This window comes from Suricata suricatta, chromosome 3 (assembly GCF_006229205.1).
Source record: "Suricata suricatta isolate VVHF042 chromosome 3, meerkat_22Aug2017_6uvM2_HiC, whole genome shotgun sequence".
NCBI classification, from domain to species: Eukaryota; Metazoa; Chordata; class Mammalia; order Carnivora; family Herpestidae; genus Suricata; species Suricata suricatta.
The window spans coordinates 169,852,455-169,878,021 of NC_043702.1; the positions used below are offsets into that span (position 1 = coordinate 169,852,455).

Consider the following 25,567-nt stretch of genomic DNA (forward strand, 5'->3'; position numbering starts at 1 on the left):
AATAAACATTAAAAAATCTTTTTAATCTATTCTATATTCTACTCTCTTCTACGGATTCATACTAAAACTGCTACATTATTCTATGAGAAATGTCTGAGAAACTCACTAAGTAAACACTATGTATTTTTATACTCAGGTTAATAAGGGCTTAAAAAATAAGTAACAAATATCCAACCTGGTTGATGTACATATAAACTCACTCTGTCACTTGAATGACTTTCCAAGTGAACAGCACCTCATCCATTAGAGAATAAGATAAAATAAGAGTTCTATGGACCAATGTATGATGTATCAACACAAAAAAGAAAAAAGATACTTTTGAGGACTCAAAGTGCTATAACAGCTTTTACACAGACTTCTAACCACTCAAAGGCAAAAAATAAGGACATGTCTGAGTTTCAGAGCTTTCTATACTAAAGATATATAACTTTTAAAAAATAAGTCAGTAAGTTCTACTTGACTGGGTCCATGACTCACATTCACCTCTAACATCATCATTTCCCTTCTGCGGCAAAGCATCTATAAATGCCAAAAAAAAGTAGGCAGCTAACTGACTTTTCCAAGTCACCCAACCCGGGGCCAAAGTAAACTTAGAATACAAGTCTTATCGCACCAAGATCGATGCAATTTCTACAATCTTAAATTTACTGAGTAAAAAAATGGCTACTAGTTTTTATACTTAACATTAAATTGTTTAGACTTTAAATCACTAGCCTAAACCCGTTATCCTAAAACCAACATGCAGTGATTAAAGATTAAATATCACATTATTCAGTCATTCCCCTCTAGTAAATACTTACGTAAGTTTCCTTTGCTGGGTCCAATTGCAGGTCCTCAGTGTCTGTGAAATAGCCAAGTTCAGCAAAGAGGGTAGAATCTGTGCATAAAAAACAGAGATTAACTGTCAATTCAACATTTCAACAAAAGAATAAGCACTGTAACCCAGTTCTATTAGGGTTTCTCATCAGCCATTACTATTGTTGGCAAACGCTAGCAGTGTGAATGACAACCAATTCCAAGCTGTTTCTAATTTACGTGTTGTCCACAGAATTATCTTGTGATCTAAATCCTTACACCAGGGATTAACAAACAAGTTTTATGTCGGGTCACACTGGACTCAGTGGTAGCAACCTTCTGGAACATCACCGACACGAATTCTGAGGCGACAGCTGGGCTCAGCATGAGCATGTCCTGTGGCTGATGAGCAGTGATGGATGCTGAGAGGAATATGGCAGCATATGTAGCACGTATTTGCCATCCAAGCCTTAAGTTGAGGGTGAAACCAACTTTGTATCTAAATAAAAAAGGACTCACGGGGCGCCTGGGTGGCTCAGTCAGTTGAGCGTCCAACTTCAGCTCAGCTCATGATCTCACAGTTCATGGGTTCGAGCCCCATGTTGGGCTCTGTGCTGACAGCTCAGAGCCTGGAGCCTGCTTCTAATTCTGTGTGTCCCTCTCTCTCTGCCCCTCCCCTGTTCATGATCTGTCTCTCTCTGTGTCTCAAAAAATAAATAAATGTTAAAAAAATAAAAAATAAAAAAATAAAGGACTCACTTATCTCAACCATTACATTTATTTCAGCAAATCTAACGAATTCCAATTTTCTAATAAGATTTCATCACAGGGGCGTCTGTCTGATTCAGTCAGTGAGCATGTGACTCTTGATCTCAGAGTCTCAGAGTTCAAGCCCCATGTGGGGTGTAGAGATTACTTAAAAATAAAATCTTTTAAAAAACTGCAGTAAGTTTTTTTTTAAGATATCATTACAGACACAAAATATTCCTCAATAAACTTAAGTTGAAACTACTTGTAGACAAAGGTCAAGATGCTGACAAGGACAAAGGCAGCCGATTACCACACAACCTGAAAAGTGTCCATCTTCTCTAACATTTTTGGAATCTCAAGAACTTCAAAGAGTTTTCCAAATATAAGTTTGCTTTTATACTCCCTACAGGGTGCCTGGATGACTCAGTCAGTTAAGCTTCCGACTCTTGATTTCAGCTCAGGTCAGGGTCTCATGGTTCCTACAATTGCGCCGGCATCAGGCTCCATGATGACAGTGCAGAGCCTGCTTGGGATTCTCTCTCCCTCTCTCTGCCCCTCCCCTGCTTGCATTCTCCCTCTCTCCTCTCTCTCAGAATAAGTAAATAAAATTAAAAACAGGGGCGCTTGGGTGGCTCAGTTGGTTAAGCGGCAGACTTAGGCTCAAGTCATGACCTCATGGTTCGTGGGTTCGAGCCCACATCGGGCTCTGTGCTGACAACTCAGAGCCTAGAGCCTGCTTTGGATTCTGTGTCCCCCTCTCTCTCTGCCCCTACCCCACACATGCTCTGTTTCTCTCTGTCTCAATAACAAATAATAAATAGAAACATAAAAAAAAATTTTTTTTAATTGAAAAACAAAAACAAGCTTATTCTCCCCAGTACCACGCCACTGGCTCTGCGCTGGGGATCTCCTCACTTGGAACATACGCAAGAGCTACACTGCCAGGCCATCGTTAACTCAGCCAAGGCCACAATCACCTCGCCAACCCACACCGAAGTAATACCTAGCAACAGACTTTGTGTGTGGTAATAATGAGAGGTTATTCACACAACTCACCGCACAAAAGGACTGCCTTACGCTCAGCGGCAGAGCCAGAAACCTCTAAGCAGGTACCCGTGGCCGTGCGCCTTACACCGAGGCTGAATTCCCGGAGAGAATTCTCCCTTCCTGCTCTCATTTCTCTTCCCCCATATTAACCAATGATCTCTATGTTGCTAAATTCGATGGTAGATTTAAGGTCATTGTCTTGACCCATCAGCAACATTTGACAGAGCTCATGTTTTCCGATTAATTGAAACCTCTGCTCCACCTGGCTCCCAGATCACCACAATCCCCTGGTTTTCCTCCCACCTCACTGGCTGACCCTACCTTGCCAGGTCCTCCTCACCTCCCAGCGTGAACCTGTCCCTGAGCTCAGCATAAACTCTTCTACCTATTCCACTCCTGGGATCTCAGCTGAATTCATGGCTTTAAACAGCATCTACATCCCAAAGATTCCCAAAAATACACGTCCAGCCCATACATCGGGATGCTTGGACAGAGTACATCTCTTGGGCCATCTCCTCTTGGAGGTCTCAAACTCAGCACATCCAAAACTTAGCTCCTGATCACCATCCCCCCCCAAATCCCCTACTGCGTTGTCCTCATCTCAGTAATGACAATTCAATTCTCCCCGTAGCTCAAGTCAAAGACCCTGGTTGGAGTCACTGCATCTCTTCTTCACTCTCCAGATTCAAACCGCCAGCAACTCCCATCGGTTCTGCCCCCAAGCTCCGTGCCCATAATCTGGCTTCTTACTTTTCCTTCCCATTCCTCCTTCCCCTCCCGTCCTCTCTTTATTTCTGTGCCCTTCCCAACACCGAGACATCAGCTTCTGAGGAGGCAGGGCAATGAGGGTGATGGGGTCCACGTGTCATCACTGTGGCAATGGGCCTGGTGTCCAAGGAAGTGGGATGGGGGGGCTGCCACGGAAATGGGGCAGGAGGAGGGAGAACAGAGTGGCAGATGGAAGAGGCAGCCTGACTGTTTATGAGAATGAGGACACTGAACAAATGCTTTCATCAACTGAACCAATGACCAGATACACCTAAAATACCTGGAGCCAGGTTTCCCACTACCTAAGAAAGAGTTTTCAAACAAGGGAAGGAAAGAGCCTAAGACGCTGGACTGGCAGTGGTAGTATGAACCCATTTCTAAAATATGTATGTACACAGAAGACTTGCAGATGTGTACATGTACACACACACACACATACCCGCACACTTCCTGGTTCTGAGGGCTGAAAGGTCTGAGAACAGTGATATCCCAGTAGCAAGGAAAATACTGTGTGCTCAGATCTTGGATGCTAAATGCCATCCTCCACTAAATGGAAGTCCACTAAAGAGCTCCTTGGAGAAATGGCTGATTCCAAAGCTAAAGTTGGGAAAGCACAAGGTAAGAATGAAAAATCCTTAAAAAAAAAAAAAAAGCCTTTTGGGCCAGAAAATAAGGAAATTCTCAGAGAATGACTGGACTGTGTCAAAAGAGTAAAAGAGTTGATAGGAATGGGCTCCCACTGGTCAAACTGGGGAAAATCTGAGCACCAAAATAAAAAGGGAGTACCAGATTTTAACCCACTGACTCAAACAGCGGAGTCATAATGAAATAGATACATATATATACCCACACACATACCTAGGGAAAGCCCTCACTTACACTACACCGTCAACTAGTAAACGCAAACAGAATGACACAGATAATCACCACTTGGCATTAGCGTGGTCGCTGGTGCGGGCAGGGACCATGGATGGAAGCTAGGGCTGCGGGCTGGAGGTTCAACAAGGAAGAGAAGATGCGTGTCGTGTCCGACTGTCTCCACCAAAACCGCAATCGAATACAAAAGGAAAAGTAGCGACTTTACAGTGGCAAAACCAGGCAGGCACCAACTTGACCATGTGATCAAGGAGACTTCACCTTGGGACAAGACAACATGGCGTGCCTCCAAATGTGACTCAGGCAGAGCCAAGAGCCTCCCTGCCCCGGCATTCCTGCCCCGGAGGCCCGGCCTGGCTCTGATGAGGAACCTCGGACAGACCGGGGCTGGGGGTCACCTTGAGAATAGAAGACCCGTACTCTTCAAGACCGTCAAGGACACAAGAGACAGAAAAAGACTAAGAACCCATTACAGACTGAAGCACATTTAGGAGACCTGAGAAGTAAAAACCGTGTGTTTGTGGGTAGGATCCTGTCAAGAAAGGAAAAAGAACATTATTAAGACAGCAGGGCGCCTGGGTGGCTCGGTCGGTTAAGCATATGACTTTGGCTCAGGCCATGATCTCACGGTTTGTGGGTTCACGCCCAGCGTCGGGCTCTGTGCTGACAGCTCGGAGCCTGGAGCCTGGAGCCTCTTCGGATTCAGTGTCTCCCTCACTCTCTGCCCCTCCCCCATCTGCACTCTGCCTCTCAAAAATAAGTAAAATTTTTTTAAAGAAAAAAAGACAGGGGAGCCTGGGCGGCTCAGTTTGTTAAGCCTCTGACTTCGGCACAGGTCATATCTCACGTTCGTGTGTTGGGCTCTGTGCTGACAGTGCAGAGCCTAGGGCCTGCTTCCGACTCTGTGTCTCCCTCGCTCTCTGCCCCTCCCCCACTTGCTCTCTCTCTGTCTCTCAAAATAAACATTAAAAAAGTTTTTAATATAATTAAGTATATTAAACTTATATTATACTTAAGTACACGTGTATGTATGTATTCGTACAAATCCTTAACCCAACCACGGCCACACCTCCGAGGCCAGCACGGCAGTTCAACCGGATTTCTATGGCAGGCCTCCAAATGGCCTCTCAGCTTCCGCCCGGGCCCCACCCTTCAGTCCATCCTCAGCAGCACAGCTAAAGTGAACTAAAAACACAGGATATTACTGGGAGTCAGGGTTTTTATGAAAAAAAAAAAAAAAAAAGAAATACAAGTAGGCAATGTAAGAAGGCGAGAAAGAACCCAGCGGCACCGGCTTTGAACTGTGGGTATCAGTATGAATCCATGCTGTTAAAAAAAAACATACCTATTTCCTTGTTCTCAGGAGGTACATGATGAAATGCTTACGAGTTTCATGTTATCTGTAGCCTACCTTCAGATGATGAAAGAGGAGGGAAGTGAGGGTAATAAAGAATGTTCACAGTTGGTAAATCTAGATAAGGGAAATAACAGGGATCACTACAGCGATCTTCTGGTTTTCTGTGGTTTCTGAACAAAACCTTTCCTGTGGTTTAAAATAAGAAGTTGAAAGTGGGTTGATTAATACATCGGCACGTCTCCAGACTATCCCTGAAGTGTCCCCAGGAAAGTGCTGGTGCCGGTCACCCGTGAAGCATCTCTAAGACCCACGGCCCGTTCCCACACCGCTCGCCCCAGTCCCGCCCCACCAGTAGTTAGATGTCCCTTCACAGTAGGAAACTATGGTAGCTGTGACCTCAACTGTGACCTTTTATTCATTTATTTCTTGTAAGTTTGACAGGACGACAAACTAGAACTCGGTGGTGACCTCAGTAAGAGCGGCTCTGGTGGCGTGGGGGAGCCCAGCTGTGGGGAGAGCAAGAGACCAGCAGAAACGGCGGTCGGTGCACATGTTTGGTTCTGCTTTCTTAAGAATCCTGCTGTAAAATAAAGAAAAACGCAGTCGCGGCTGGAGGGGAAGTAACCTCTAGAGAGGGTGCGGAGGGTTTTTTCTTCCCTCTAAATGGGAGCAACGACTCTATGTTTACTGCCGAGCACAGATGATCCGGCACGGGGGAAACGATGATGCAGGAAACAGGCAAGAAGGCTTGAGCGACACTCCTGGCTCAAGAGGAGGGGCGGACGGCGCATGTGGCCCCAGCGAGAGGCCACTCGTGCTCAAGGACTGAAGAGAGAAGGGAGAGCGTACCAGAAGTGTGCGGGTAGGTGGGCAGGGGAGGAAATGGGAGACTGTGGAGGTTCTCTCCTGACTCCAGGGGAGGGGCAAGTCACGGAGGTTCCAAGAGAGAAGACGCTTCATAAAAACAAACATCAAAGTGGAGAATGAGAGGACCAGGCCAATGAGACCCGCCAGCCACCGCCGCCAGGCCTGGTTCAGCTGACTGTCCTACATCGGAGAGACTTAGCCGAGGCTGTGGTTCACCCGAGACAGAACTACAGAACAAGAGGCAGACCAGGGTAGGAGTGAGGTTATGGCTGCCCGTGGAACCCAACTGGGCAAGGGGGAAGTGAGGACGCAGAGGAAACGGGGGACAGTGCAAAGCTGGCATGTCCACAGGGTCGCAGAAACTGGTGGAGGGCTGCAGGGAGTAAGTGGGTAAGACAGGAGGTGGCGGGCAGAGTGCGGGGTGTTGAAACAGAGCCGGTTCTCAGTACCGACAAGCTGCCGGCTTATGATCGGGGAGTGAATGGCTGAGACGCGGTGGAAGGCAACACCACTGGTGGAGAGGAGGCCCAGGAAACGAGAGGTCAGGGTATTTGAAGTATCTTCTCTGAGAATCTGAAATCATCCAAGGAAGGAATATTTGAGAAAAGTGACAGTAAGCTGGGTGCTTAAATTCTTCCGAGGGAGGGAGGGAGAATAAACTGGGAAACAGCAGACACCTGCTGAGTGTAACGGAGACAGAGGACAGCATACTGTGACAACGTGAGATCTAAAAACTGGATGCTGGGGAGCCTGGGTGGCTCAGCTGGTTAAGTGTCCGACTTCGGCTCAGGTCATGATCTCATGGGTCCTGGGTTCGAGCCCCGTGTCGGGCTCTGTGCTGATAGCTCAGAGCCTGGAGCCTGTCTTCAGATTCTGTGTCTCCCTCTCTCTCTGACTCTCCCCTGCTCATGTTGTCTCTCCCTCTCAAAAATATATAAAACATTTTTAAAAATTTTAAACTGGATGTTTCTCGGGGAGGATGAAAGGAATGTGAGCTGAAAGCAGAGTGCAAAACATGATGATTATCCCACCGTTAGGGGCCCCAATGGCAAAAAGGTTTTGAGAATGAAAACGGCCTCCATCCACCAAGCCTCCAGAGAAAGCAGCTGTTAACGCGAGCAGCTGGGCTGTGGTCGTGCTGGAAGGCCAACTTTCACAGAAGAGACTGAAGATGCAAAAAGAAACCACAGAAGCAGATGGAGGCTTCTGATTGTGGTAGATACACCTTACCCGTGGCAAAGCGGTGGCTTCTGCTCAAAGTGGAGACAGGGAGGCAAAGAGGAGGAGGAGAGGGCCTGCAGGTGGTGAACAGGCAGATAAATGCTCCACATCACGTGGCACCGGTAACTGAAATTTAAAACAAGATCACACCGCCCCCCCAACCCCATCAGGATGGCCAAAACCCAAAACACCTGCGACATCGAATGTGGTGAGGTTATGGAATAAACAGGAGCATTCGCTCACTGCTAGTGGGAGAGCAAAAACGGTACAGCCACGTTGGGAGACAGTCTGGAAGTTTCCTCCAAAACTAAACATGCTCTTCCCGTACGAGCCAGAAACTGTGCCTCTTGGTATTCGCCCAGATGTTTTGAAAACCTGTCCACACAGAAAGCTGCGTGTGAACATCTAACTGCCAGGGTGTGAAAGCGACCAAGGTGTCCTTCAACAGGTAAATGGATAAGCAAACTGTGCTATGGACTGAATTGTGTCCCCCCAAATTTATACCTTGAAGCCATACCCTCAGTGTGACTATGTCCAGAGAGAGGGTGGTCTTTAAGAAGAGAATCAAGATGAAATGACAATGTAAGAGAGAAGCATAGGGCCCTAATCTGATAGGACTGTGGCCTTCTAGGAAGGGGGGGGGAGAGATCCTTCCCCACCCCCTTCTCCTCTTTCGCCCTTCTCTCCTCACCCCTCTCCCTCTCTTGTACCTCTCAGGCCCCTGCCTGGTGAGGACACAGTAAAAAGGCAACCATCTACAAGCCAAGAAGAGAGCCCTCACCAGAACTTGACCTTGCTGGCACCTGATCTCAGATTCCCAGCCTCCAGAACGGTCAGAAAATAAATTTCTGTTGTTTAAGCCAGCCAGTCTGTGGTCGTTTGTTCCGGCAGGCTGAGAGACTAACACACGGTGGTACATCCATACAACGGAATATTAATTGATGCTTAAAAAAAAAGAGCTTTCAAGTCTTGAAAAATTATAGATCTTAAATGCATGTTGTTAAGTGGAAGAAGCGCAGACTGTATGATTCCAACTATGACATTCTGGTAAAGGCGAAACTAGAGGAAAGATGGGTGGTTGCTGGGGCTCAGCAGGAGGGAGGGAAGGAGGAGCGGGAGGAGCAGGCGGAGCACAGGGGATTTTTTAGGTACAGTACTTGGTAGGTTCATGTGTAACATGAGGCATTTGTCAAAACCCGCAGCATGCACAACACAGAGGGGATCTGAATGGAAGCTACAGACTTTAGTCAGTAATACTGGATCGATGCTGGATCATCAACTATAACAGATTCGCTCCACTAAGGCAAGATGTCGCCAACGTGGAAAATGGCGGTGGGGGTGGGGCATACAGAACTCTACCTACTACCTGCTCAATTATTTTGTAATGTAAAACTGTACCCCAAAAAGCCTACAAAGCATTAAAAATAACGATGTGAACTTCACATTTCGTGCCCACAAATAAAAAGTTGTATGGAAACAGAGTCATATCCACTTACACGTTCAGTCTACACTGGCTTTGGCTGCTTCTGCACCGGAACAGCAGAGCTGAGTAGTTGCAACAGAGACCACAGGACCACAAAGACTAAAATACTTACTATCTGGACCTTTACAGAAAATGTTTGCAAACCCCTGCTCTAAATTTCATTGCCAAAGTTAAAGGGAAAGAAAGAACACATCCCACCACAGGCTGCTCTGAGCTAACCACTTTATTTAATTATTCAAAGTTGGAGTCACAAGTTCTAATCTCATCATCTGAATTTTAAAATTTAACTGGCCATTATATTTTTCTAATATAAAAAAAAAGTCAAATGAATCAGTGAAGTATTTGAATACTCAAAATGGCAACTCCCAGAAAAAAATCCGTATCCTACTGAAAAATGCCTTCAGACAGTACTGTTTCATTTTAGTGCCTGCAAAATCCACCCCACTACTGAACCCCTAATGAATGTATGAATGTGAATTAAAGTGTTCAACTAAGAGACTCAACAGTGTGAAAAGTGAAGCCCTGAAAACAACGGGAAATGAGCGCTTTCAGGGAGCGGCAGGGCAGGATACCTGAGTTGAGTCAGCGAACCGACCATGAAGAACTGAATGCTCTCTCTATAAAAGAACAGGAAGGCCAGGAGTCAATGTATCAGATTAATCACCAAAATGCAGGCTGAGTAACAGAAGAGAAAATAATGCTATGAGGAAGCGCCCCACAGTTATGCTTTAAGAGATATCATGAAAATATAATAGTTGCCCAGCTGAGAAAAATCATAACTACCTGAGATTCTAGATTTATTAATAACTGACGGAGGGCGTGGATCTTGGGAAGAATCAAATTTCTAGACATAATTTAGGAAAGCATTCCGGAATAGTGACAAAGAGCACAGGCTTTGGAGGAAAACAAACCTCCTGATCCTGCTCACACCACTCACTTGCTAGAACACTGATCATCCACTCTCTCTCAGCCTGTTTTTTTTAGACTATAAATTAATAATACCTCCCCTCCTTGTGCTGTAGGGAAGATTAAAGAAAACAATGCACATTAAGAGCCTAGCAGGACACCTGACGCAAATGAAGGGCTAGATAAATGGTAATTATTCCTACCACCACTATATATAGCTCAGGAAAACACACTTGAAATTTATAGTCTAAAGTTTTTCCGGCAACTCCCAGGAAATCTACCCAAAGACTGAAATAAACCTGTCACTGCATATAATCTAAGAGGAGTTCTGCCTTTAGAAAATCATATGAGGACTTGAGTTCAATAAATAGAATTGAGATTACACTCTTGCAACTAAGAATGATGGCCCAAGGGGGAAAGATGACCAGTCTAGGTTCCCCCCAAGTTCCAAAGTAGGTGAAAGGCGTAGGCTCACTCCATGGCCCACTCAGAGACCTACGTACGAAGTCCCAAATTCTCGCTGGAGCCGGAGAACAGCATTAGTATTCTGTCCCGCAACGAAGTTTCCTCCAAACACCTACATGACAAAGTTTCCCCCACTGTCATTCCCACTGCATTCCATTCTTCCTAATCACAAAACCAAACAAAAATATACGAAACAACAATTTTAAAAAAAAACAAACACATTAGAGCTGTTGCTGAAGGGCAGTCGGGATTACATCCGTTTTTAAGTGTTAACTCTAGGAGTCAGGGACCCAAGGTCAGGTGCCTTGGTCCTCTGCCAAGATGCACATCAGCCTAGACCAACAATGGCAGCTGCGACATGAAGGTCCTCGTACACACTCCCATTCTGTCACACACACTCGGACAGGCACACTCCACGGCAATCACCGCCCACATCCCACGCTGAGAAAACAGCTTCCGGCCTTCCCGGTGGTCACGGCCGTCCTGCCCTCTGCTTCTTACCCACGCCCTTTTCGCTCCCACATCATGACCACCTGGTACTTTCCCGGCGCAAACGGTGAAAAACGGTAATAATTCCGATCAGGCAGCATTTTCCGCTGGCGGTTGCCAGGGCAGAAACCGGCCGGCTCTGCCAACCTCTCCCAGGCAGGACCGCGACGGGAGCGGAGAGTGAGCGCCGGCTCCCGGGGCGCGGCTCGCCCACACCTGCCTCCACCAGTGGGCAGAAGGAGGGGGGAACCCCGCGGCCGCCACTCACCCCAGTCCTCGTCGGCTCGGTGACAGAGGCCCGGGCTCAGAGGCGACTCCATGGTGCCGGCAACGCCAGCCGGCTCCCGCACACCGCACGCTCCCTTGGCCTGGAACTCGGAGACTAATAACTCGGACGGTGGCGGCGAGCGGACAAACTACTCCCCGCCTGCGCCGGGACGGTGGCCGAGTGGAGACAAACTGCTTCCGCCGCCCGGGGAGTTTGCGCAAATTAAAGGAGAAACGTCAGAGACGGAGCGCGTTTTAAACCGGCCTCCGAGTAACTTATTTCCCTATGGGAGTTTTCGGCACTTTCTGTCCCCCTGTTTTAAGGGGGGAAAAAAAGACACATAAGCCCTACTTTCCTTAACTAAAATGTATTGACAATACTAAAAAGGAAAACGAAAAGCCCTTCCTGTATAGACCGGCTTGTTCCTTGAATATCCTCGTTAATACCACTGTGTAGCTATCTCAGAACAAAGTCAGAGACCAATAAAGTAAATTGGATTTCATTTTTTTGCAATCGCTTGCCGTCATTGCAGAGTTTTTCCGTACACGCGAGTGTGTGAAGGAAAACCTCAGCCGTTGTGCCACGGTCGTTAGACCCGCCTCTTCACGGGCACAGTACCTGCGGTCAACAGCAGCGCGGGCCGAAGTACTTCCAGAAAGCCCGCTTTCATTTAAACAAATATAAGCAAGGCGAATAGAAAAGACGGAACTCCTCGTGATCAAACCTATCTCCTAGACAGGCGTTCCTAACGCATAGTACTTAGTAGTGGAAATCCGAGCGAGTTTACCCTACCTACAATAAGGTAGATTCCCAATCTCTTAATTGCTGAAACTGAAGATTCGGTTTTGTTTAGTAGAAGTTCACATCACGAACTCCCACTGAAATTTTGAATTGAGTTTGATAGAACAAGTTCAAGAATGCTACGTAATACAATTCCTTCTTACGGCATTTCAGCGGCGAGTATTTCAAATACCCCAAGAACATGTATCCCTCTAGGACCAAGGGGAATCTTTCCCCTGGTTACTAAACCAAACAAACGCTTCCCAGAATCCAGCGAACTCCTCGTGGCTGTGGGATTACTACAGATTGCATAATCCACAGTATTCAGTATAGTCCTGGGGCGCAAAACCGGAAAAAATTCCCGAAATTATTCCTTTTATCATCAGAGAACTAACCAGTTTTGATGTAAGGTGAAATATATATCACCTCTATTCAATAACTGACCCTCAAAAAAACCCTAAAATAAAACCATAGAGAGTCTTGTGCATACACTCAGATACCCCAGCCTTTGTTTTTGTTTTGTTTTTTAATGTTTATTATTGAGAGACAGAGACGACTTGAGCAGGGGAGGGGCAGAGAGAAGGGAGACACAGAATCCGAAGCAGGCTCCAGACTCTGCGCTGTCAGTACAGAGCCCTAAACGGGGCTGGAACTCACAAACTGGAGATCATGACCTGAGATCATGACCTAAGCTGAAGTCGGAAGTTTAACGACTGAACCACCCAGGAGCCCCTAGTCTTTGTTTTTTAATCACCATGACTGAACTACAGCCATCTTTCTTCAAAATTTTTATTTTTTATCCAAAAAGCGCAGATAACTATGAAACAAGCACTTGCGACCCTATCATCAAAAATACATTTTTACATTTTTCTTTCAGATTTTTCATAATATAAGAAATTAAATGTTATAGATAAAGCCCACCGCTTTTTCTCATGCTTCATTTCTCTCCCTCCACATAGACAACTTCTATTATGAATTTTATGGAAATCATTCAAGTCCATTTTTATTTTTACCTGTCTCATGTTTAAATATGTTTATAGATACACATATTTAGTGTGGTGTTGGGTTTTTTAATTTACATAATGTGTCATACTCCTATTCTCCAAATCACTTTTCTAATTCAACATTCCTTTATGATGATCTATTCAGGTTTTTACTGTTACATATTTCCTTGAAAAAAATACACAATTTTTTCATTTCTCTACTAATATGTATCCTGACAAGGCCTTTCTCAAATTTTTGAAACCATAACTACAATACCATTATGACACCCATCAAAATTTAAAATTCCTTAATATTATCTAATACCTGTTCCAAGTTCAGCCTTTCTACAGTTGGGTTGTTCAAATCAGGATCATCCGGTTGCATTTTGTTCATAGGACAGTCCCCTCCCTCTCGGCACCCCATGCCATTTGTTAAAGAGTCTGTCATTTGTTCTGTAGAATTTCCCACTTTGTGATTCTGTTTGTATCTTCGTGGTGATTGATTCCGGTAAATTGCCAGTTAAATGTCAACTTGATCAGATAGTTTGTGTTTCCTGTTTTGTTTTTGCAGGAATACTTCATTAGTACTTCCTTACATCACACCAGGAGACACATAATTTCTAATTATTCACTTTTTGAAATATCAAGATTTATCAGTGAATTCCGGTTTTTTCCTAAGTCTTAAGCCTTTTTCCTCCTTATTTTATTACAATGCCAAGGACATCTAGTACCACACTGAAGGCAGATGGTGAGTATACATCTTTTAGCTTATTCCCCACTTTAGTGTGCAAGTTGTAAAAACTTTACTTGGGGCGCCTGGATGGCTCAGTCGGTTGAGCATCTGACTTGGCTCAGGTCATGATCTCGCGTTTCGTTGTGTTCAAGCCCCGCATCAGGGTCACTGCCGTCATTGCAGAGTCTGCTTCAGATCCTCTGTCCCCCTCTCTCTGCCCACCCCCCCCCGCTTGAACTCTCTCAAAAATAAAACATCAAAAAAAAGCTTTAAAATTAAAAAAAATAAAAAGCTTTACTTGTGACAAGATTTTTTCTATAGTTTTATTTTATTTTTTATTTTTTTATTTATTTTTGAGACGGAGAGAGACAGCATGAGCTGGGGAGGGTCAAAGAGAGAGGGAGACACAGAATCCAAAGACAGGCTCCAGGCTCTAAACTGTCAGCACAGAGCCCGACGCGGGGCTGGAATCCACAAACCGTGAGATCATTACTGGAGCTGAAGTCAGACGCTTAACCGACTGAGCCACCCAGGTGCCCCTTCTGTAATTTTAATACAAAGAAATTTTCTTTTCATTTTTCACCAAGAAATTCACGGTGGCTAGGGTTTTTTATACACTCTGATTATATGCTTCTTCCATTCATAGTAACTATGCTTTGTTGTATGATAAATGTTAAATGTTATTACATCCTTTTTATTCACTTGTTTTCAACTCAAACCTTTGGAAAAGAAATAAAATTTGCAAGAGTTTTGTCTAGGGGCGCCTGGGTGACTCAGTCAGTTGGGCGTCTCACTTTGGCTGGGGTCATCATCTTGCATTTGTGGGTTCGAGCCCCGCGTCGGGCTCTGTGCTGACAACTCAGAGCCTGGAGCCAGCTTTGGATTCTGTGTCTCCCTCTCTCTGCCCCTCCCCTGCTCATGCTCTGTCTCTCTCTCAAATATTTTTTTTAAAAATGGAAGAGTTTTGTCTAGAGACTTAAAGGAGGCCCTTGCCTAGGTCCATACGTTTGAGGACTCCACTCGGGCATCTGGCAGCGTCTCTTCCCACCGGGGGAGGATCCGTGGTGGCAAGGCGATGTGCCCAACCAGAACACGCGCCTCCTAGACACACTTCTTATGCGCAAATAGCTGCACGCCTGCTTCGGAAGCGTGCTTAGGTCTCTGACTCCTAAGGGTGAGCTGTGCCAGTCTGTGTGCCAGGGTGTAAACAAAGCTCAGAAATGTGAGGTGGGTGCCTGGGGTACATAAACAAACGCAGGGGTGGGGAAAGGTGGGGGGCAGTCTGTAGGTCAGGGGCCAACTCTCCTGCCTGGTGAAGTTTTGTCGCTGAACTGCATAATGTCAGAGAATTTTAAACTCAAACCTTGTCTTCCAGGTCTTTATGAAGGCATGTTTGTCAAGATAAGAGAATAATTCAGTTTGGTGGCTTGATTTCTAACTTTCAAATACTAAGACAAATAGTATGTGGGGCTCAATTTGCACTCATCAGACTTCTGCAAATGTCGGTGCGGTACCCGACCAGTAAATGTACAACTCGCTTAAAAGTCGCATTTCATCCGTGCTATTACATTTCCACTCTGATATTTCCATCATGACGTCTTCTAGATCGCCCTAAACAGCGGATCCAAACACTAGAATACAGAGGCTAAGAGCTCAGATTTCAGGGGCACCTGGGTGACTCAGCGGGTTGGACATCCGACTTCAGCTCGGTCAGGATCTTGCGGCTTGTGGGTTCGGGCCCCACGTCAGGCTCTGTGCCAACAGCTCGGAGCCTGGAGCCTGCTTCAGACTCTGGGTCTACCTCTCTCTCTGCCCCCTACCCCACACTCATGCTCTGTTTCTCTCTCAAAAATACATAAACATTAAAAAAAATTTTTTTAAAGCTCAGAATTTGGAATAAGCCAAATGTTGATTCCAATCTAGATTCAACCATTTTCTAGCAATGTAACTTTGATGAAGTGACTTAATCTTTCTGAGCCTCAATCTTACCTACAAAATGGGAGTAACAAGATCTATCTCATAGGATTTAAGGAGGATTAAACTAGAGAATACACATTAAATGATTAGCATGGTGATTAGCCCATGGTAAATTCTCAAAGAGTTGCAGCTATTTTACGGAAGAATCTTGAACGCTGCTAGCTAGGCACTGTCATTATATCCCATAAATCCCCCTAAAAACCCAGACTGGATACTATTGTTATTTCACCATTTTATTTTATTTTTTCTAAAGAGATTCAGAAACTTTTTTCCTTTTTTTTTTTTTGAGAGACAAGAGAGAAACAGCAGGAGCAGGAGCAGGAGCAGGGGAAGGTCAGAGAGAGAGGGAGACACAGAATCTGAAGTAGGCTCCAGACTCTAAGCTGTCAGCACAGAGCCCAGTGTGGGGCTCGAACCCACGAACCGCGAGATTATGCCCTGAGTCGCAGTCAGACGCTTAACCGACTGAGCCACCCAGGCATCCCTCAGCCCCGTCAACTTTCAAAAGACCTTCCAAGGGGGCACCTGGGTGGCTCAATCAATTAAGCATCTGGTCCTGGTATCGGCTCAGGTCATGATTTCAGGGTTCAAGAGTTCCAGCCTCACGTAGTTCGAGCCTGCTTGGGTTTCTCTCTCTCCCTCTCTCTCTACCCCTACTCTGCTTGTCCTCTCTCTCAAAATAAATTAAAAACAATTTTTTAAAAGAAATAAACTTAAAAGAACACACAAAAGCCCTTCCAGGAAGCTGGGAACAGGTGAAACCGTAATGATCAGAGTGCACGCTGACTACTTCAGTACTACGTTAACTGCACTTGAAACACCGCTGTGAAATAAAGCTAAAATTGCTATTATCTACAAATGTGTAAACCCGTATGTTGTAAATTTATATTCTTAAGTATTAAAAAGGGTTCCATTTGTTTGTTCTTGAGAATAAAGGCAAAATGGATTTTCTGTTGACCCAAAAGTTAAACATTAACGTTCTTTACACTGGAAACATTTGCTCAGTGGAGGTTCCACAAAGTTTCAAAATTTACATAAAGTCAATTCCCTCAAACTCATTTCCCACTGGCAGATACTAATTCTCTTTCACAAAAGCTATTTTCGGGGTGCCTGGGTGGCTCAGTCGGGTGAGCGTCCGACTTTGGCTCAGGTCATGATCTCACAGTCCGTGGGTTTGAGCTCCGCGTCGGGCTCTGTGCTGACAGCTCAGAGCCTGGAGCTTGTCTTCGGATCCTGGGTCTCCCTCTCTGCCCCTGCCCCACTTGCTCTCGGTCTCTCAAAATAAAGACATAAAAAAATTAAAAAACATTAAAGATATTTTGTCTCTCTCTTGGCTGGAATATAAATTGCAAGAAGACGGGTTATAGCTAGTGTGTTCACTGCATCATCTAGAATTATGCACACAACAGGTGCTCAGCAAATATTTACTGAATTGACAACTGCAAATCCAACTAGGATCTATGCACTCTTCCCCGTGCTAGAAGCTACAGCGTGTGGGCAGGTATTAACTCGAGCCTTACAACTTGTTACCTCTCACTACTTGTTCCCTACAAAAGGCACAATTCATATGGTTCGGCCTAATTGTTTTTAAAGTGTCCTAGAGTATTCTATGAAGCAAAGTGGACAGATACTACAAAAGCTAAGATAGAAATGGAGAACATGTTTCTCATAAGAAAAAATTATCTTATAAAAGTTACCAAAGGCTTCAAGTCCTATGTTAAGATAGTCTCACAAAGCACTGACAACACCCCCAACATTTCCAATGTTAAACTAGGGGGGACACCTGGTGGCTCAGTTGGTCAAGCATCCAAATCTTGATTTCAGCTCAGGTCGTGATCTCACCTGAAGTTCGTGGGTTCAAGCCCCACATCGGACACTTACTGACAGCTCAGAGACAGAGCCTGCTTCCTCTCTCTCTCTCAAAATTAAATAAGACATTAGAAAAATAAAAGTTTTTAGAAAAGAAAGAGAAGTAGGTTTCAAAATATGTCTAAACAAATCTGCTTTGCATTTCTAGAAATAGAAGAAAATCTATTTAAATACAATAATTTCCAATTTTTGTACATAATTTTGTCCATCCAGACCTTAAGATCACATAACATTCCAAAAATCAGGACTCTTTGAAATATATGAAACAAAGAAAGAATCTGGGCTATATAAAATTTTATTATCAAATAAAGTGTAATTTACATGATTCCAAGTTTTGATTTCCATATATAGTATTCTACTTAAATAGTAAAGACACTAGCAGAGCACAGCTTCCAAGTCCCATTAAATGAAGGGCTGAAGGTCTCAAAACTAGACAATCTACCAGGAAAGACAAGTGTCTCTCCAAGCTCTCAAAAATGTCACAAGTTCATACTTTTCTTGCTTGTGACCCCAAAACGGGCAGCATCTTCATTTCATCCACTCTGTTCTTGTGAACTTGGAAGGCAGGTGTTATCCATCTCCCACAGGAGCACTGCTCACCGTACCAGTTGAAAGAACCCAACTTGGCATTGCATTTGGGGCAAAGAAGCTGAAATAAAGTAAAGCAACCGTGTCACTTCATTCATTCTCCTGTCGAAACAAAGAATTATCACTGGCAAGAGAGGCTACGAAACAGGTAAGACATAGCTCCTACCTCCCGGAGTTTATGATCGAAACAGCAAGGTGCCATGCGAGGGCAATTTACCATCACAGACGGTGGACTGTGATCATTGTGCAGGAAGCATGTTGTGTCCTGGGAGTTTGGCAAAGGCCCAGAGTGATCCCAGCACGAGGGAGAAACGTAAAGGCCGAGACATGAAACGTAAGGTTGCAGGACGTGGCATGTGTTGGCTTTTAAATCACTCTGCGGTTTAATATTTCAAACTAAGACCATCCTGGCTAAAGAACAGGAAAGCGTGTCAGGAGCCTCATGTTCTAGAACTGATATTGACAGCAGAGAAGTTAGGGCTCAGATTCCTGGCTATTTTAAAACAAACAACCAGGAGCCCCTGGGTGGCTCAGTCAGTGAAGCATCAGACTCTTGATTTCCACTGAGGTCATGATCTCCCCGGGGTTCATAGGATAGAACCCCACAGTCGGGCTCCAGGTGTCAATGCGGGATTCTCTCTCCTGCTCTCTGTCCCTCTCCCCCGCTCACGCTCTTTCTCAAAATAAATAAATACTTAAAAATAATAATAAAGGGATGCCTGGGTGGCTTGGTTGAGCATTCGATTTCAGTTCAGGGCATGATCTCGTAGTTTGTGAGTTTGAGCCCCACATCAGGCTCGCTGCTGTCAGCACAGAGCCTGCTTCGGATTCTGTGTTGCCCTCTCTTTGCCACTCTGTCTCTCTCAAAAATAAATAAAAAACATTAAACAAATACAATAATAAAAATCTGATACTCCAGTAAAATAGTTAAGTTAAAAAAAGCTGAACAAGTCTACTATATTATATTCTTATGTATTTAGAGCATGATTTTTTAGGTTTAGCTCTTTATTTTGTGCATGACATGAGGTAGGGTCTTTCAGTTTTAATTTTAAATGATATAAGCTCTGGACATAAAACTCAAGCCAGATTTGATTACAGAAGTATCTTAAATTTTAATTGACAAAATATACCAGAAGGTTGACATAAACAACAGATTGGAAAAATCTTTGTAATATATTAGAGGAATCATTAACACCTAGACCATATAAAGAGCTCCTAATCAATAGGAAAAAGGCCAAATCCATAGAGAAATGGATATAAAGGAAATTTATAGAAAAAGGAGCAATAAACAGCTGATAAGTATATAACAATGTTGGTTCCCAGTAGTCATCATGGAAATTCAAATTACAGCATTTTCAGATGAATACTTTACCAGTCTTATAATATCCATTTTGCTGGGCGTATGGGGAAATGGGTACATGTATTCAGTGCTAGCAAGAACCAAATTTGTGTGGGCATTCTGACTGTCAGTCTAAAACATGAGCGGTATTTAGGATGTACATAATCCTCAAGAGAAGGACCCCACGTTTAGGTCTATAGGAAAATTCAAATATGTGTACAAAGAAGTATGCACAAGTATGATCTAGAATCTTCCACAAAATTGCCTTTGATTTGCATGTATTCCATGTAAAATAAGAGCAGCAAGCTAAAAGCACAGGTCACAAAAGAAAAAAAGCAGAGAAAGTGGACCTCAAAATTAAAAACCCTAGTGCTGCAAATGATACCACCAGGAACAGGAAGTGACTGCTAACGGGCACAGTGTGTATTTTGGGAATCATGAAAATAATGACGTTGCAAAAATTCTATGAGCATATTAAAATCCAGTGAATTGGGGCGCATGGGTGGCTCGGTTGGTTGAGCATCCAACTTCAGCTCAGGTCACGATCTCACAGTGGTTTGTGAGTTCCAGTGCAGAGTCAGACTCTGTGCTTAGAGCTCAGAGCCTGGAGCCCGCCTTCAGATTCTATGTCTCCCTCTCTCTCTGCCCCTCCCCTGCTCACGCTCTGTCTCCATCTCTCTCTCAAAAATAAACACTAAAAACCACTGAATTGTATACTTTATTTTTAAAAATTTTTAACATTGATTCATTTTTGTGAGACAGGGAGAGAAAGAGCGTGAATGGGGGAGGGGTCACAGAGAGAGGGAGACACAGAATCGGAAGCAGGCTCCAGGCTCTGAGCTGTCAGCACACAGCCCAATACGGGACTCAAACTCACAGATCACAAGCTCATGACCTGAGCTGAAGTCGATGCTTAACGGACTGGGCCCCCCAGGTGCCCCGAACTGTATACTTTAACTGGGTAAATTATGTAGTAAGTGAATTATAGCTCACTATGCAGAACTGTCTGAAAATGTGGGTTTGACGATCAGGTGCCTCTTTCTAGACAAGACACTAAATAAGGTAAACTAAGTTTCTCTACATATAAAATGTGACTACATCTGTTCTACCTTTTTTATAAAGTTACCGTACTCTTCAAAGAAATATAGTGAGTATCATAAAATTTTCATATACAAACCATAAAAACCTTTCAATCATTAAGACTAATTACATCTTGGGGCGCCTGGATGGCTCAGTTGGTTAGGCATCCAACTTCAGCTCAGGTCATGATCTCACAGTTCATGGGTTCGAGCCCCACATCAGGCTCTGTGCTGACAGCTCAGAGCCTGGAGCCTGCTTTGGATTCTGTGTCTCCCTCTCTCTGCCCCTCCCCGGCTTGTGTGCGCGCATGCATGTGTGCTCTCACTCTCTCAAAAAAAAACATTAAAAAAATTTTTTTTAAAACATGGAAATTAGGTATGTTCTCCAAAGATGTTTATAAAATAACAAAAGACCAATTATACCTTAGATTATGTTTGGGGTGCCTGGGTGACTCAGTCGGTTGAGCATCTGACCTTCATGGTTTGTGGGTTCAAGCCCCACGTCGGGCTCTGAGCTGACAGTGCAAAACCAGTTTCAGATTCTGTGTTTCCCTCTCTGTCTGACCCTCCCCCGCTCATGCGTACACTCTCTCTCTCTCAAAAATGAATGAATAAACTTAAAGAATATTTTTAGATTAATATTAAATAAACCTAAATGAGAAATGTGGCTGTCACGTGGCTCACATGAGCTGCATTCCTAAGAATGAACAGGAAATGAGAACAAAGGTCTTAGCAAACATACAAACTGAAAGATCAGGAAAAAAAGAGAGATGTTATGGAGCCGAAAGAAAAAAAAGTGAGGGAAGAAAAATTTTTACTTTTTAAACCCTTGATTTGCCTTTAGTTGTTATTAAGTTTGTGTTTAGTTAAAACATTCTAATTGGTTGATGTTAGTCTTCACCTTGAAAAAATAGAAATAGCCTTAAGACATTAACTTAGACCAACAGCACTAACTAGAAGTGGGTCACTATTTTAGATCAGCTGGGTTTTATTTAATTAATATGCTTGATAGATTCTTATCCATACTAGAAAGATATAATTTTTTTTAGGTTTATTTATTTTTGAGAGAGAGAGTATGTAAACGGGAGAAGGGCAGAGAGAGGAAGACACAGAATCTAAAGTAGGCTTTCGGCTCAGAGCTGGCAGCATACAGCCCGATGTGGGGCTCGAACCCATGAACTGCGAGATCATGACCTGAGTTGAAGTCGGCCACTTAACCGACTGAGCCACCCAGGGACCCCTAGAAAGATATCTTTATGAAGTAATTATGATGGTTTAAAGTCCAACAAAGAAGAAAGTAGAGATGATACAATGAAACTGCAGAAAATAAAACGTGTTCCTACCTGTCCATCCATCACGCCCAACAACGCGGATTCCATCCACTGCACGGGTTCAATGAAGTAGGATGTGCACTGGGCCCGAGTCCCGGTCATGAGCATCGAAGACGGCGTCACTCTCTTGTGCGCAAAGGCTATCGGACCACCTCCTTCATTATGATCCAAGATGCTAGAACTTCGAAATAAAGATCGCCTGCAACCCCCAAACAAAAACATGAATGGCTTTCAAAAGGATGAAAGCATCGATGAGATGTGCAGTATTTCTTAGAGAGGAAAAATTAAAATAAGATTATGCTACTGTACTTTTCAGTAACCTCTACAAATAACTTGATTTATTTTCACTTTTAAGAACTTATTTTCCGAGCGCCTGGGTGGCTTAGTCAGCTAAGTGCCCGACTCTGGCTCAGGTCATGATCTCAGGGTCTGTAGGTTCAAGCCTCGTGTCGGGCTCTGTGCTGACAGCTCAGAGCCTGGAGCCTGCTTCAGATTCTGTGTCTCCCTCTCTCTCTGCCCCTCCCCGCTCATGCTCAGTCTCTCTCTGTCTCAAAAATAAACATTAAAAAAAAAAAGAATGTATTTTCTTTTTAAAAGCAGATCTGAAGAAGCGCCTAGGTGGCTTAAGCACCCGACTCTTGATTTCAGCTCAGATCACGATCTGACAGCTGTGCGATCCGGCCTCTGGTCAGGTACCAGGCTGAACGGGGAGCCTGCTTAGAATTTTCTTTCTCCTCTCTCTCTGCCACTCCCCCAACTTGTGCATGGGTGCGCAGGTGCACACACACCAGGAAAAGGGGAGAGGGAGAATCCCAGGCGGGCTTCACACTCCACACGGGCTCCACCCCACAACCCTGAGATCACGACCGACCTGCAACCCAGAGCTGGGCGCTTAACCAACTGAACCACCCAGGGACCCCTGATTTTGAAACTTCTCGGCTATTCAATTAAACAAATTCTCCCCACAGATTTTAAGGAAATGAAACTTTCAGTACTTTTCAGTTACTGAGACATGATACAATCTCCAGAAGTTAGAAAATATTTTACCTGCACTTTCTACATTTGTAGAGAACCTCATCTTTCAATCCTTGTGAAATGGTGGTTGGGTCAACAGCAAAGAGTTCTCGCGGTAAGTTCTGTAATTCTACACAACATAGTTAAAATGTATCTATTTGGTAAGTTCAGCTAATGTCAAGTTAAGGCAAGAAGTGCCGACCTCAGAAATTAAAAAAGAAAAAAAAATCTCCAGTGTTGAGAAATCAGGGTGAGGTAGGAGAGCATAGTGAAGTCCTTGGATTCTGGGAAAGACTGCCTGAGTTCAAATCCCAGCCCACCACTTACAAACCATGTGACCTTGAACAAGTGATTTCTTGTTAAATCACAGTTTCAAAAGGAAATAGAAGTACTTGTCTCAAGAGATTACTGGAAAAGTGAGACAATGCACCTGAAGCCTTTCGGAGCGGCAGAAGAAAGAGCATCTGAAAAGGGCCCAATATAGGGCGCCTGGATGGCTCAGCTGGTTAAGTGACCAACTTTGGCTCAGGTCATGATCTCACGGTTCGTGGGTTCGAGCCCCACATCGGGCTCTGTGCTGACAGCTCAGAGCCTGGGGCCTGCTTCGGATTCTGTGCCTTCCTCTCTCTCTGACCCTCCCCTGCTCGTGCTCTGTTTCTCTGTCTCAATAAATAAATAAAAACATAAAAAATAAATAAAATAAAAAGGGCCCGATAAGTACTAGCAATTAGTACTTACCTGGATACTTTTCTGTAACCTTCTGTAAACGATACTGCTTATACACTGCACTTGAAGTATCCACTTCATACCCCATGGCCTGGTATAATTTCAGTTGCCACTCAAATCCCTCATTCATCCTGTAAGAGCAAACAAAAACAAGGTTAAGTTTTCATTCCATGAGTAAAATCACATTGCAAAAAAACAGAATTATTATAATAACAAAGAACTCACTTGGCCTCCGGTTTGATGGTCTGGAGATTTTCATAGGCGTTTTCAAAGGAAAGTTGGTCAGTCTTCATCACAAAAGCAGTCACTACAGCCACGCTTCGACTGACTCCTGCATGACTGAAAAAGAGACCTTTAAAATAAAACAGCAAATAGCAGCATTTAAAAAAAACAAAAAAGCAGCGCGTGGGTGGCTCAGTCAGTTAAGTGTCCAACTTGAGCTCAGGCCATGATCTCGGTCTGTGAGTTCGAGCCCTGTGTCGGGCTCTGTGCTGACAGCCCAGAGCTTGGAGCCTGCTCCGGATTCTGTGTCTCCCTCTCTCTCTGCCCCTCCCCTGCTCAAGCTCTGTTTCTGTCTCAATAATAAATAAACATTAAAAAAAAATTCCAGCTCCCTATCAGTGATAAAGTTCAGGCCCACTTCAGGTAGGCGTCTTCTACCCAAGATAAACTCTTCGTCTCTGAAATACTATGGACATACAAAAAAATTATTTCCTTTAAAAAAAAATTTTTTTTTAACATTTATTTATTTTTTTAGAGACAGAGCATGAGAAAGGGAGGGGCAGAGAGAGGGAGACACAGAATCCAAGGCTGGCTCCAGGTTCTGAGCTGTCAGCACAGAGCCTGATGTGGGGCTCAAACCCACAAACCGTGAGATCATGACCAGAGCCAAAGTCAGACGCTCAAAGACTGAGCCACCCAGGCGCCCCCATTTATTTCCTTATTGTGTTTGAAACCTGAACTATATGAATGTATCACCTTTTCAAAAATAATTACACTAATTTAAAAAAAGTATAATGGCTTTGGAGAAAAATCCAGCTCCCTTGCTCTTGGCATTAACAGGGCCTGGAAACCTGGTCCCAGGCTTCTCTCCATTTTTACCACTACCTTATATCCTTTACCTAAAAATTTAGAGCCAGAGCTGGCACACAATAAAAGCGCTGGCTCAATAAATTGGAACTCCTGTTATTACACTCCAGTCCAACTACAAAGGACTACTAAGAATTCCCAAATACCTACTAAGATTTTCTCTTTGGCATCGCTACAACCTATCTCCACCTTTCCCGCGGGCATGGCTCAGGGATCTTTTATGTCCTAACCAAGTTTTCTCTCCCCATCTCTCCCCTTCATCAACCACCCTCTGCCCCAAACAAAACCACTGAAAATAATCGACTTTTCCTCTAAATGTTGGATACCTTTAACCTTTATTCATCTCTTTAAGTACATGACTCACATCATAGACTGCATTACTATTATCTACGTAGGTGTCTGGCTTCTCCTGAAGAGCTTTTTTTTTTTTTTTTAATAGTTTATTGTCAAATTGGTTTCCATACAACACCCAGTGCTCTTCCCCACAAGTGCCCTCCTCCATCACCACCACCTCTTTTACCCCCTTCCCCCTCCCCCTTCAACCCTCAGTTCATTTTCAGCATTCAACAGTCTCTCAAGTTTTGCGTCCCTCTCTCTCCCCAACTGTTTCCCTCTTCCCCTCCCCCTGGTCCTCCATTAGGTTTCTCCTGTTCTCCTGTCAGACCTATGAGTGTAAACATATGGTATCTGTCCTTCCCCGCCTGACTTATTTCGCTTAGCATGACACCCTCGAGGTCCATCCACTTTCCTACAAATGGCCAGATTTC

At 44.2% G+C, this 25,567-nt stretch overlaps 2 protein-coding genes and 1 long non-coding RNA gene across 5 annotated transcripts in view; 1 reads left to right on the plus strand and 2 right to left on the minus strand.

Annotated features, from left to right (window-relative positions):
- ATF6 (activating transcription factor 6) overlaps positions 1-11,449 on the minus strand; it is a 185,037-nt gene extending 173,588 nt beyond the window's left edge. For 2 of the 3 annotated variants that reach the window (XM_029935730.1, XM_029935732.1), the window contains exons 1-2: positions 11,293-11,449; positions 801-877 (exon numbers count right to left, since the gene is read on the minus strand). In XM_029935730.1, the coding sequence (XP_029791590.1) occupies positions 801-877; positions 11,293-11,344 (129 nt within the window). In that variant the 5' untranslated portion in view covers positions 11,345-11,449. The remainder of the gene's footprint in view (positions 1-800; positions 878-11,292) is intronic. The other variant, XM_029935729.1, reaches the window with a different exon arrangement.
- On the plus strand, positions 7,377-8,544 carry LOC115288418. The gene is made up of 2 exons (XR_003906995.1): positions 7,377-8,129; positions 8,399-8,544. It is a non-coding gene; the product is annotated as an uncharacterized LOC115288418 (long non-coding RNA).
- Positions 11,450-17,911: 6,462 nt separating the features above from the next.
- Positions 17,912-25,567, minus strand: part of DUSP12 (dual specificity phosphatase 12) — a 9,043-nt gene continuing 1,387 nt past the window's right edge. The window contains exons 2-6 of the mRNA XM_029935738.1: positions 23,937-24,050; positions 23,724-23,842; positions 23,019-23,115; positions 21,984-22,170; positions 17,912-18,283 (exon numbers count right to left, since the gene is read on the minus strand). Coding sequence (XP_029791598.1) covers positions 18,122-18,283; positions 21,984-22,170; positions 23,019-23,115; positions 23,724-23,842; positions 23,937-24,050 — 679 coding nt within the window. The 3' untranslated portion in view covers positions 17,912-18,121. The remainder of the gene's footprint in view (positions 18,284-21,983; positions 22,171-23,018; positions 23,116-23,723; positions 23,843-23,936; positions 24,051-25,567) is intronic.